Source organism: Cololabis saira, chromosome 23, assembly GCF_033807715.1.
Source record: "Cololabis saira isolate AMF1-May2022 chromosome 23, fColSai1.1, whole genome shotgun sequence".
NCBI lineage: Eukaryota > Metazoa > Chordata > Actinopteri > Beloniformes > Belonidae > Cololabis > Cololabis saira.
The window spans coordinates 17,448,199-17,461,244 of NC_084609.1; the positions used below are offsets into that span (position 1 = coordinate 17,448,199).

General features: G+C 41.9%; 2 protein-coding genes across 11 annotated transcripts in view; one reads left to right on the plus strand and one right to left on the minus strand.

Annotated features, from left to right (window-relative positions):
* The window catches only part of napepld (N-acyl phosphatidylethanolamine phospholipase D), a 21,858-nt gene extending 12,790 nt beyond the window's left edge, over window positions 1–9,068 (plus strand). For 2 of the 4 annotated variants that reach the window (XM_061714567.1, XM_061714569.1), the window contains exons 2-10: window positions 865–934; window positions 1,159–1,272; window positions 1,434–1,574; window positions 1,933–2,163; window positions 2,265–2,368; window positions 2,479–2,644; window positions 2,789–2,937; window positions 4,379–4,493; window positions 6,562–9,068. In XM_061714567.1, the coding sequence (XP_061570551.1) occupies window positions 865–934; window positions 1,159–1,272; window positions 1,434–1,574; window positions 1,933–2,163; window positions 2,265–2,368; window positions 2,479–2,644; window positions 2,789–2,937; window positions 4,379–4,493; window positions 6,562–6,693 (1,222 nt within the window). In that variant the 3' untranslated portion in view covers window positions 6,694–9,068. Of the gene's footprint in view, window positions 1–63; window positions 171–252; window positions 422–864; window positions 935–1,158; window positions 1,273–1,433; window positions 1,575–1,932; window positions 2,164–2,264; window positions 2,369–2,478; window positions 2,645–2,788; window positions 2,938–4,378; window positions 4,494–6,561 lie in introns of those variants that run through there. The other 2 variants (XM_061714568.1, XM_061714570.1) reach the window with 2 other exon arrangements.
* Window positions 8,915–13,046, minus strand: part of LOC133424128 (proline-rich protein 5-like) — a 26,494-nt gene continuing 22,362 nt past the window's right edge. For all 7 annotated transcript variants that reach the window (XM_061714566.1, XM_061714563.1, XM_061714564.1 and 4 more), the window contains 3 exons: window positions 12,536–12,680; window positions 12,060–12,356; window positions 8,915–11,948 (listed from right to left, as the gene is read on the minus strand). In XM_061714566.1, the coding sequence (XP_061570550.1) occupies window positions 11,599–11,948; window positions 12,060–12,356; window positions 12,536–12,680 (792 nt within the window). In that variant the 3' untranslated portion in view covers window positions 8,915–11,598. The remainder of the gene's footprint in view (window positions 11,949–12,059; window positions 12,357–12,535; window positions 12,681–13,046) is intronic.

The window sequence follows — 13,046 nt, forward strand, 5'->3', positions numbered from 1 at the left end:
CTTTAATGTACAGAGTTGCCCAAAGAGCCAAAGTGCTCTGTCAAGCTTTTGTTGCATTTACTGCATTAGTGATCGACTGGCCATAGCGGATCCATCTGTTTGCCTTTTAGGCAGTTTAGAGATGTAAATCAATCATAGTTGTTTCGGATCATGTACTGTGGGAAACATCGGTGAGTGGATTGGCATTCAGGGTGTGTTCTGCCATGTTGATGATAACAGGATAGGAGGGGTTGTGATTAGCTGTGCAGTAGTGCATTTGTGTGTGCACTTTGTGAGTGCGACCATGTTCTCTCCTTCACCTAAACTGTATTATCATTTAAGAATATGTTGCCCTTTTCCAGTCCAATCTGACGAGGATCTTGGATCTTAGGCAACATTTAATTATTGAACTGCTATATTTTAGGGGGATATTGTCCTTAAAGTAAGTATGTTGCTGTTTTGGGGCTACAGTGACTCAATGACTGTTTTTAAGTTTGACATTAGCAGACACAATCGCAAGTGTAATCGGAATGAAAAAGCTTGTTTAGTTTTGTCTTATCTGCACATCTCCACGGCAGTTACTTCCTGATCAACGTTACAAAACAACTGTTTGAGCAATTAGGAAACTGAATTTAGTGCACTGTATGTTGAAGCACGAAAATGTCACTTCTGAGAGCAGTTTAATTTGAATACAGTTAAAGTGATAAAATGTTATCTTCCGGTTTAACATGCAAACCTTTACAATTAAACGGTTAGCTGTTATCAGCATGTTAGTGCAGATGTGCAGCGCCTTTGTCTTCCTCTGTAGCTTCTGCTGAACCTTTGAAGCAAGGCAGTTTGTGAAGCTGCTTTTGTTTAATAATGTATTGTGTCGGTTCATGTTAGGTGTGGTGAACTCATGGAGAAGCCATCATCTTCAAAAGTAGCGGCAGAGGAGAGCGAAAGTCTGGTGGAGGTAGAGTACTTTAACCTGCTTTGTAATATACTGAAAAGTGGATAGTAATCTGTAATTTTCACAACTTTTTAAATGTCTTAAGTGGAAAAAAACCTAACTCAAAGTCACTGTTGTTGACACATGTTGAGGCAACCTGTAAAAAATATGACAAATCATGTCACCTTTTTCTGTGGTAGTAAAAAGTAACTCCATCATGGTTTGTAACTTTTGCATGTACTGTCTAGGGTAGTGGAATGGCTCAAGGTGCTGAGGGTGGAGGGACGGATCTTCAGACCACAAGGAAGAGCAGCTCCTCCCGTTCCTCCCGCAAGAGCTTCCGTTTGGACTACCGACTGGAGGTAATTACTTCCTCCTGTCCGGTGACACCTTCTCATATACTTAAAAAAACAAACAGATTATCCCTGTTTTTCCTTAAAACATTTCTACAGTCCTCAGTTATGAATCATCTTATATTTCAAACAATCAGGAGCTAAAATGTTCCTATTTTGTTTTATTGCAGGAAGAAGTAACCAAGTCCTGCCGGGACAAACATGGTCGCTGGACTAACCCCTGGTCCACATGGCGGTTTCCTTCTTACCCAACGCTGCTCAGGTTCCTGCTATGGGACAAAGATCACACCAATTTACCATCAAGTAAAGAGGTAGGAAGGTGTCACTAATATCGCAGCCCACTATAAAACACACTTCACGCCTTGTCAAGTCTTACACTATTTATAGCTCCTTCTGGAAACTGAGTCTCGTGAGGGATTAAGAGGCTTAAAAGCAGCTTTCACACAGCAATACAAGAATGTTTAACTCCTTATTTGTTCAAATTGCAGCATGTTTGTATCTGTCCCAAAAATAGACGTGGTACTGGTGTAGTCAGAGATGAAGAGATTGTTTTCAGTATTCAGTAGATAAACATCCGAGACATAAACACACCGTGCAGCAGGCTGGAAACGGAATGAAAGAAAAGAGAAAGCTTTTCTCTGCTGCTCACACCCCTGTCTGTTCCTGCAGGTTCTGGATAGCGAGCTCCCAGTGATGGAGCCGTACTTTGTCCGGAACCCAGACTTCTCAGACCGCCGAGACCATCCAGGTATGAGAGTCACCTGGCTGGGTCACGCTACAGTTCTGGTTGAGATGGATGGGGTGAATGTTCTAACAGACCCCATGTTCAGCCAGAGAGCTTCCCCGTTCCAGTTCGTGGGGCCCAAAAGGTACAGGGGTCCCCCCTGCACTGTGGAACAGGTTCAGTACCTTTTTATGATTTGATTATCATTTTGAGAAATGTGAGAATTTGATTGGATTTGGATCCTAACTTCGGTTTTTACATTTCTACCTGAAAACAGCTACCCAGAATTGATGCAGTGCTGATCAGTCACTCTCATTATGATCATTTGGATGTTGGATCAGTGGCTAGCCTCAATGCACGCTTTGGAGGGGAGCTACGCTGGTATGTGTGGTGCACTGGCTGTTAATACAGTATTATAACGAAGTTGTACCTTTTTATTTTTTTATTAAACTAATACTATGATTAATCCTTAATGAATGTGCATGTCACAGGTTCGTGCCCCTGGGTTTGATGGACTGGCTGGCAAAGATGGGCTGTGAGAATGTGATGGAGCTGGACTGGTGGGAGGAGAACTGTGTCCCGGGCCATGACGAAGTCACGTTTGTTTGCACACCGTCTCAGCACTGGAGCAAGCGCACGGCATTGGACGATAACAAGGTATGATTACTGTTGCCATTCACACCTTTTTATTGCTCATATTTAGTAAACTAAAATATGGCTCTACGAATACACAGATGAGCTGTATATGTCAAGTCAGAGAAACAACCGCAGACGTGTGTTACTTTTGCTCCTTTCTTTCAGTCCTTATGGGGCAGCTGGTCTGTTTTGGGTCCGGGTCATCGTTTCTTCTTTGCTGGAGACACCGGCTACTGTTCCTCCTTCCAGGAGATTGGACGGCGCTTTGGACCGTTTGACCTTGCAGCAATCCCTATTGGAGCGTACTTACCCAGGTACAGAAACATGCCGTCAAGGCTTTTAGAGCCGTGTTTCCCAACCCTAGTCCTCAGGGCACACTCTCCTAGATTTCTTCGGTCGTCATCAGTAGGGATGGGAATCGAGAACCGGTTCTTGTTGAGAACCGGTTCCCAGTGTTTCAATTCCTTGGAATCGTTTGCCTTTTTCGCAAACGATTCCCTTATCGATTCCAGTCGGCGCGAATGACGTCACCAAGCACGTTGCGCAACGTGCGCATTCGCGCCCAGCAGGAAAACACGGGGACAAAGCGGCATAAACGCTCGAAAGTTTGGTTACATTTTACCAAAAAGGATGACAACAGGGCGACAATTCTTGCAATGTGGACATTTTACCAAAGGGGGGAAACTGTTAGGACTCGGCCAGCTGATCCGCTGGGAGCCCGGAGTCAGCCGGCGTGTGGTAAGGCTGATTTATGGTTCCGCGTTACACCAACGCAGAGCCTACGGCGTAGAGTACGCGACGTCACGCACCGTACGGCGTACCCTACGCCGTAGGCTCTGCGTCGATTTAACGCGGAACCATAATTCATGCTTTAGAAGAGCTGCGCTCCGGCGGACAGCGGAGCTCCTGACACAGCTGCAGCTCGTCAGCTCATCTATGGGAGAAGTTAAAGCCGCTAGCTTCTCCTTTCATCAAGGCAGGGAAGAGAATCCGGCCAGAATAGATGAATGACACTAGCATTGACTAAGTTTGTGGCGTTGAACATGTTACTGGACATTCTTGTGTAATTGCCACAAAATAATTTGTTGTATTTAGTTAATTTCTACAGAAGAATATTTATTTTATTATTATTTTTTTATATTAAATACATATTTTATATTACAAATAATTTGTGGGGACCCCTGGCACCATCGAGGAGCCCAAGGCTCACTTATCTTTTTTTTGTTCAAAGATATAAAACAAAGTTGATACTAAAATTGTTTGTTCTCCTTTTTTCCAAATGAGAATTGATAAGAGAATCGATAAAGAATCGAATCGTTAAGCAGAATCGAAAATGGAATCGGAATCGGAAAAATCTTATCAATTCCCATCCCTAGTCATCAGCTTGTCATCAAGGTCTGGACAGCTCTGTTGTTGACACAGCTCCCTGTATCACGGTGTGCTGAAGCAGGCTAACATCTAAAACATGCAGGACAGCGTGCCTCAAGGATCAGGGTTGGGAAACACTGTTTTAGAGGATCCACATGTTGACATCTTTATACTGTGGTAACATTTGCTTTGTGTATATTCTGTCCCACCTACAAAACAAATACTTTGTGGTTGAGTTATTGCAGGTTTATCCAAAAAATGAAACTCAAAATGCACGTCATGCAAGACATAAATGGAGATGCAGCATTTTAAGCATTGTAGTAATTTCCCTATGCTATGATTAGCATTAATTATCCAAGACTAGTGGATAATGGCTTGTCTTTTCAGGGACATAATGCAGGGACAGCATGTTGATCCAGAAGAGGCTGTGAAAATTCATCAGGATCTTCAGGCCAATCACTCCGTGGCCATACACTGGGGGACCTTCGCCCTTGCCTACGAGGTAGGATTCACAGACAGAAATGAGGTTAGAGATCCATGATCTGTGTTAAAATCAAATCAAAATGTGTTACAAATGTATTTCATGAAGTTGATAAAAGATAAACTGGAGAACTGGAAGTGACTAAATAAAGCTTCTTTACTGAGACTGTCAGTTTATGTTCTGTTGCTGACTGATCTGCTTAAAGCACAGCTGTCCTGGACTTAAACAAAAATAGGCCTAACTTCTTTGAGGCCGTTGTACCAATGAGTTAAAAACCCTTATCCATTATACAGTTTTCGACTGTACTCGCCTCAGTCTCAGTCGTTTTCCATTACAGTTCAGTGCCACCTCAATGTGCCTCGCTCTCGTCCCGCGTTGCCCCATCCAGCTCCCTCTGGATATGTTCATCAGCCACGACACACAGGAACTTCTGGACCTCCTGCGTTTTAAATATGGCGGTGTGAAGGAGTTGCTCTCAAGACTCAGCAGAGACTTTTCTCTGGCTAATCAGTGGCCTGCAGCCTGGTGATGCTGCATCTTCTGCCCAACATAGCTCAGTTAGAACCCGGGTGCAAAAAAAGGAGGCACTAACCGGTGCTACCACCTAGAGCCGAGCAGAGTAGGTACGAGTAGAAATTCCATATTAGATGGTTCCCTTACTGGAAAACAAACAGAGACTTTATAAAATGACCCTCCCATGACAGTATTGCCTAAAGCAATTGTCTGTTTTTTACTGGTAATAATTTATTGGTTTCATTTCTGTGAGACATAAATGGATCTATTTCCTCAAGGACCTGGATCAGGGATCTCTGAACCAAAGACATTCTGTTCACCAATGATGCCACAAAGAGCACACATTAGAAAACACTCAATACCCTGAAAAGAAACATTTTGTGGTTAGAAATGTTTGTTTACCTCCTTTTAAAAAAAAAAAAAAAAAAAAAAAGCCTCTGTTCATGTCTGCAAAATCATATTACTGTAGATGAGTTGTAAAAGCATGATGTCACCAATTTGATCTCAGTCAACCTTGCACAGCAGGATCTGCCTTTTGATTGGTTTTCATAAGGTCCAGACTCCTGTTAAATTACATATTTACATTTAAGAAATGTTAATCACATGTTCTGTTTCATTTTTGAACCTTGAACTGGATTTCCAATCACCTTTTTCTATATTATGTCGGGAAACTGGAATTGGACCAATATCGACCCAATTATTTTGTACTGCAAGGTGAAGTCTCAATTATCTTGTTTTTTTTTTTTTATTCAGATTTTCCTGTGTTGTGTTCACCATGATCGACTGTGGTCAGAATAACGTTTGAGCCCTACTATTAAGTCATAAATATGTTGAGTTGACCCAGAGTTTTAAAAGTAAAGAGGGACAATAATGTCAAAAGGGAGTTTTGTTCAGTCCCAGTTCTCAGGATCCACTGCCCTGCACGTTCCACGTTTCCCCGCTGATATTGGTGAATCCTGATGTAAGGAACACCCACATGCTGAGCACTGCAAGCTCTTATACTTGCAATAATGCATAAATGTTTGTGACCTTGACATGGTTATGGAGAGAAGGCCTACCAAGAATCAGTTTACTCTTCACCCGTCACATCACTGTTGTGTAATCTCTTCTGCGCCTTTTATCTGTGCAGTGGAGCATGTTTACAAAAGACAAGTCTGTGATAGCAAAACATTTTTTTTAGGAATTAGCTTCAGACAGGAACGGCTAGTAATTAATTCTGTGTGTATAGATATACCTGTGATGAAAATGACAGGGCTCTCTTGTCTTACAGTAAGTGGGAGAACCTGCACAACTGGTGTCTGACTAAATACTTTGCTGGTGCTTTAGGAGAGCAGGTGACTGAGGTTAAATGTGGTCTGTCATGTTCCAGCAAAGAGGCAAAACAAAGGTGTGATTGTTGAGCGGCAGGACTGCACCAGCGGTTTAATGTCTCTCTAGCGTGGCAGCACACACACACAGTTAATCGTTGAACTGTAAACGCATCATTCAAATGCTCAGAATTGATTTTTAAAAAGCAGATGAGGTTTCAGGTCTCTCAGATGTTTGTAAACACTTGGCCGCTCTTTCTCTCTTGCAGCCCTACCTGGAGCCACCTATCCGTCTCAGAGCAGCTCTGGAGGAGAACGGACTGAAACCAGAGTCTTTCTTCACTCTGCATCACGGGGAGTCTCGGCTCATCGATTCACAGGAGGGAGACATCTTCGACTGAGGTCTCTGTAGCTTCCTTTAGGGTGACTCGCCCTGGAAAAAATCTGTTTTGAAAAAAGTGGCTGTGTCCGAAACCACCTACTCGTCACTATAGTCCACCACTTTCCAGTGGTGTCTGATCACGTGGTGGAAAATGTTTATATGTTTATAGTACACTCAGTATATCCCACAATGCATCATGAAGTGATGTAGAACTGATGGTCACTAGTGGACCGTCTGTACCGTTGTGCTCAAGCAGAACAAATATACATTTATGACAGATCGGCAATATAGAGTTACATACTTGGGTTAAAAGCTTCTTTAACTTTTGATTGTACCCTCCAGATAGTTTTATATGTGAAATTCTTGTTAACACTGGTATCATCAAACATATATGTATGAGAGCACTATGTAACGGCAAGATTACACATTTAAGATTACTGTTTCTGGTATGAAAACCAGATTGTGTGATTGCACAGTTTCCCCAGCAGGTGGCACAGTCTTTATGGTTAATGGTCAGTTAGTAAAGTTTATGTACAGTATGTTGCAGACATAAGATTACCATAATGGTTTAACGTACAAGTTGAGGGCGTGTTGCGGGTACGCCTGTCGTCACGTCGTTTTAATCAAACTCATTTGAATGATTGTCAGAATAAAAATGTAAAGGTTTATCTTCAAACACTTTTTCACTACGTTGAAAAAATACTGTTAGTGACAAGTAAATAATGGTGTTTTTTTAAGTTATTCTTTTAACTAGTGGTACGTGACACAATTATGAGCTGTGGAGTGAAAATGTGGTGATGACAGATGCCGTGTGTGGGTATTTGAAATGTTTTTTTTATTTAAGATAGGTCGTGTAGTAATGATGCATATATGTTGCTGACATTATTCGTTATGTCTGTCATTGAGCAGTTGCTCAATGAACAGCGCCAACAAGATGACCGTGCAAAGTGTCCATGAGGTCATTCACAACAACTAACTATGGCGTTCTCTACATACAAGTCCCTGATTAGTGACTGAGGACCAGGGGACTGTACGGTCCTACACAGTGGTTTTGGACACAGTGTGTTTTCACACATGCAGGACTCATGTCAAGTGTTTACTTTGCCATCACATGGTCTTTGGGACACTCCCCACAGGATCTGTGATTCCACAAGAATGTGATTTTTCGAACGGCTGAAAAGTGAAGATAAATGTGTCTGGTATCAGGATCATCTCCAATTACTGCCGACTGGATGGCAGGACATGTAGCACCAATCTGAAAATCTTTGCAGATGTCTAAAATTAACTTGCATTTTGGTGTGAATTCATTGCAGCTGAGGTTTCCTGCTCTGTACACTGATATAAACCTTCAGAAAGGTGAAACAGAAGAGGTTTGGTGCTTTCTGACATTAGTAGGATGATGTTTGACACCAGTTTGTAACCAGAAACCCTTTTCAGATGTATGAAAGCCAAGTTTTGCAGTTTTGAGGTTTGATTTGTAGCCAGTGCTCCTTAGGCGTTGAGACTTTTATAAAATTTTACTTAGTTGGATGGAACTTGAAATCAGCACACAGGAGTTTGTTGGTTTTTTTTTTTTCAATAAAAAAAAAAGGTGGGTTCACCTAATAGGGGTGGAGGTTAGATTTCCTCATTTGGTTTCTAGCTCGATCATTCTCCCGTCATCACCTTGGTCTCTTAATTGCCTCTGCTGTGATCTCCACTGCTGCTTTGTGAGCTGGTTTCATTGTTGTTGTAGCACTGTAAAACAATTTCTTTTTTTTGGGCGGTGGGCTCTTTTTTTTGGCTTAGTAGAGACGGGAGACCGTGAGAGCTACAAGACACTTCTTAAAAGTAATAAAAAATCCCTGCAGATAGAATTTAAACTACTATTCTAACAAAGAAACACTTCTTTGTGCTGCTTTAAGTTCACGTGGGGTCGTGATTTTTTTTTTTCCTGTTTCAAATTGGTGCTTCCCTTTTTATAAAGACCCTTTTTCTGAATGTGCTATGGCCAATCCAAAATGAAGAGACAGGTATTTAATGTGCTTGTGATGTCTGTGCTGTGAACTAACCACAGAGTGCTGATGAAAGGAAAGAGAAACAGTAGTGAGAAACGTGTTGAAGTTGAGCAGGGTTCAACTGCCAACATGCTTCATTTGATTGTGATGCACAAATTACTGTAATGATTTTCATCTACAAATTTAGTGGCATGTGATTTTTGTCTAAAAAAAAAGGTTGATAGTTTTAAGTGTGACAAGGATTTTTACATTTGATGTCAGATTGTATAAACGAATGTGCAAATGTATAAGCAGCACAATGTTGAGCTCATTTACTGCTGTAACCTGTGTATGGCTGCCAGCTGTGGTTTACACTTCATTATTAGTTAATTTTCATTAAATATACCCTGGAATTTAAGTGTTTTGGTTTCCTGTTTAAGAAAGAATAAAAATCTACGTTTGTGTGGAGACTGAAAAAAATGAGACGTTACTTTTTGTACGTCCATCAGAGCTGTAAATTCAAGCAGTATTAGAAAAAGAGTAAAAGTACACACGCCTGCTCCAATGATACATATCTGATAGCAGAAAAAAAGATCCCCTGTAACACCACCGGGACTTTTAGAGGAAAAACAGCTGTAATTTTAGGTTTTGAAGTCTTCCCCTCCCTCTGCAGCCTGTTTCCTCCTCAGACTGCCTGTAATTTATAGACTGCAGTCTAATTGCTATCCTTTCCTTCACTTTCTTCCCCCCAAGGTTTAAAGATGTATTCTCAAGTTTATTGGTCTCTACATCTTAACTGCTGCACACTAGAACCTTCATTAGCTGAATCGCTGCACATCACTCACACCGCCACTAGGTGGCAGTGTTTAACAGTTCTAAAAAAAGCAAACTATTAAAAAAACAAAGTTAATTAATTAACAAGAAAGAGCAAAAACAACATATAACGTCCACTTAAAAAGCCTGCCTGGTTTTAAAGCATGATCCTTGAGTCAAGTATCTGGTTACAGTTTAAGGTTCACAAGATAAAACGCTTACCTGGTCTCCTGAATACTGATGGATAAGTTTAGCCGAGCCTATTCATTATGTGCATTGTAAAGACATTAAAAAGCTCTGTCTATTTTCCAAAATGAAAAAAGGCATTTGAATTCTGTAACCATATTCAAGTCATTGTTTAGACACACAATCACAGGTTTGTGAGAGTACTAAAAAGTAGTGCGAGATTTTGTCCCATATGTGGAAAGAAAATCCCATTGATGGTCATTTGACAGTTAAGACAGTTAAGTATTTCTACATGGAAGTTGTTCTAATCTGAGTGGAAAACCAAGGCAAAGAAAGACTTGATCAGGTAAGCCCACAAAACATGTTTGTCTTTGATTAAACTGAAATTGTCCACAGCAGCAGGACAATGTCTGCATGTGATAATATTGCCACCATCTGACCCCTTTATCGTGTTATTCCTGTCATAATAGTCACATAAACGCTGCCTTTGGTACTTATTAGCTCAACTACATGAATTTACATTTTTAGAAAAAACAATTAGTTTTCAAAATAAAATACACAGCAAAAGAAAGCTGCAACTTCTGCTGCAGGTTAAAATCTGACTGAAAATTTAGATGTGTGGAAAAAATGTGATGGAGATCAGAATGAGGCTATAGGAGTACGTTCTCGTCATATAAAACTTTAAATCCCATAAATCGTATAGCAACTCAGGCAAACGCTGCACAGAATTAGATCTATGTTGACATAGACTGAGTCCACAATGCAGCAACATTCTGGGATTGTGGAAATAAATGGAGGACAATGAATGACACTGTACAAGATTGGTGCACAAGGAGCACAACCTCATGTGGAAGGAAAAAAAAAATACAAAATAAGCCTTTTAAAATTTAAAGGAATCTGCTTTTACGTTGATACAAGGCAAACATGGATTTGATGAAATATTAAAGCAGCAGAAAACAACTGCTGATAAAAGCATTTCTAAAGTAAAACCAGATTGCATGTAGATGAACCAAACAACCAACATGGATTTCAAAGAGATTTCTCAACAGAATTTCTCCATAAAAACATCAACACGTGTGCTATTCTTGCAGGAGTTCCAGTCTCATAAAAACAAAGAACAATACTAGAGTTTTAACTTAAATTAATTTAGATGCTAAATTAAATTTAACATTTTAATGATGATTATATTCCCATCTGAACATTAATTTTAATAATGATTATATGTCACAGTCTGCTCATCTCTTGTCTGCTGGTATCACTGCACTCACCTGTCTCTGCTCCCCTCTACCTGTTGGCCACGGCTCGTCATCAGGCCAACTCTCCCCCCGTCACAGCCCTGGCTGCATGTAAGCCTGCGCCTGCTCTGCTTCAGTGCCAGCTTGTTCTTGTGTCATGCCTGACTTTCCAGCGGTTTTCCCCGGACTAATCACCTGTCCCCGACCTGCATGCCTCGTCTCTGCCCTGGATATGATCTCAGCGCTCTGTCTTCGGCCGCGAGTTTCGCCAGCTAGGTAATCCAGCTGTTGTTGGCTTTGCCTTCAGTCAGCAACACCAGGATCATCCTCCTCTGATCTCACTGTATAAACTGTTAAAGACTGCAGTGAATAATAAAGGTCATTACCGACTGATATCCCGTCTGCCTGTGCTGCATTTGGGTCCTCACCATTACCGTGACATGATATTCCCATCTGAACATTCATTTTAATAATCACCAGTTCTGTGTTTTACCCATTTTTTTTTTTTTACTTATAAGAAACAAGTGTAAAATCCCATCTGAGTCTAAAAAAGCTCATCTGTCATGACTTCTTATTGATAGAAATAATATTCAGATTAAGACATCCCTGATGATGTAAGGTATCTAGAAAAGCGCAGGAGGTGTTAAGATGGTGTGAGAATTGTCCGTCATGAGTCAGCAGTGTTTAAACGAACGTGGTGTGTCTCTGTGAGCGTCAGGCGACGCTCTGCCTTATGCTGTCTCTGCTTTGTGTCGAGTCTCCAGAGCAGCGCCGTGAGAAGTTCAGAAAGATGCCGTCGGCCTCCTGCTCCGAGTCGAAAGACGCGGTGGTGTGGTCCCTCATCTCTAGGCTGGATGCGGGGCTGGGACCAGAGCTCGTGTCTTGTGCTAACATTTTGGAGGAGGAAGGGGAGTCGCACTCAAGTGAGCCGGTGCAGTGAGCATCCTCGTCCAAGGAAGGCTCAGGGAGGATGCAGGGGGAGTGGTGTGGTGGCCGGAGAGAGCGGGGCGTTGCGGGACTGTGGGAATCTCTAGGCAGAAGGTCTTTATCGGAGGGTAAAGTGTCTGCACAAAAGACAGTGATACGGTCAGAGATTATTCACATAACTACAACTGGATATGATAACCTACTAAAGTTTTGGAAAGCTGTAGCTGATATCTGTCTTGTAACTTTACCTGAGAGTGCAGGAGAAGCCGTGGAAGCTGGGGAGTGTGTGTGGAGGCTGGATGTGATGCTGTTACTGCTGACCCTGGAGGCAGATTTAGCCATCGGGCTGCTCTCCTCCAGGCATGAAGATATCTCGCAGACGGAGTGCCGTCTGATGCCCGTGATGCCTCCAAGGGACGGGTCTATGTCGTACTCTACCAGAGGGGTCAGCATGGGAACGTTGTAGCTCTTGGAACGGACAACGGGATTCTTGACAGTGGGAGAGTTGCCTGGTTTGGGGGCCAAGGAGCGCTGCAGCCGCTTTTCTGTGTGAGGGGGAAAGAGAGATGTAAGGGATTCATTTATAATTTAAAGCTTGTAAGAAAAAACGCCACAGAGGTACCAAAGAACAAGAAACTACAAAATCAGAAGGAAAAAAGCTGGGTTTTTGTTTGTTAAAAAGAACATTTTGTGAACCCAGGTTCACACCAAAATACACACAGACCTAACAGGCAGGAAGAGCAGTGCTGGCTGGAGGATTCGTCTCTGGAATATAAGCCATGCGTCCCGAGGTAGGGAGAGACCACTTTCTGGATGAGAGACTCCAACCGAAGGTAGTCGTCTGTCACACCTTTAGACTCATGGACACCCTGCATGAAGGACAAACCAACACACATACTAACACAGGTTTGTGGCGGCTGGTCATTTCTGCTTTCTGGCTCCTAACAACGGAAACTTCAGTCATCAAAACATTCCCCAGCAAAAGGAACAAACAGATCAATTTCACTTTCTGGTATTTTATTGAGCACTGCACTGTGAGCAGAAGGAAAGGTCTTGATAAGCTTGTTGAATTTTGTTCTAAACATACCAGGCGGTATGTCAATGACTTATTGTTTTTTGTTGGGTTTTTTTAAGCCGGGAGAAGACGACATCAGAAAAGTGCAGAGTGAATTTGGCCGCAGTCTTAGACTTATTTAAACAAATAAAACTGTGCTCAGATAAGGAAAAAATCAGCA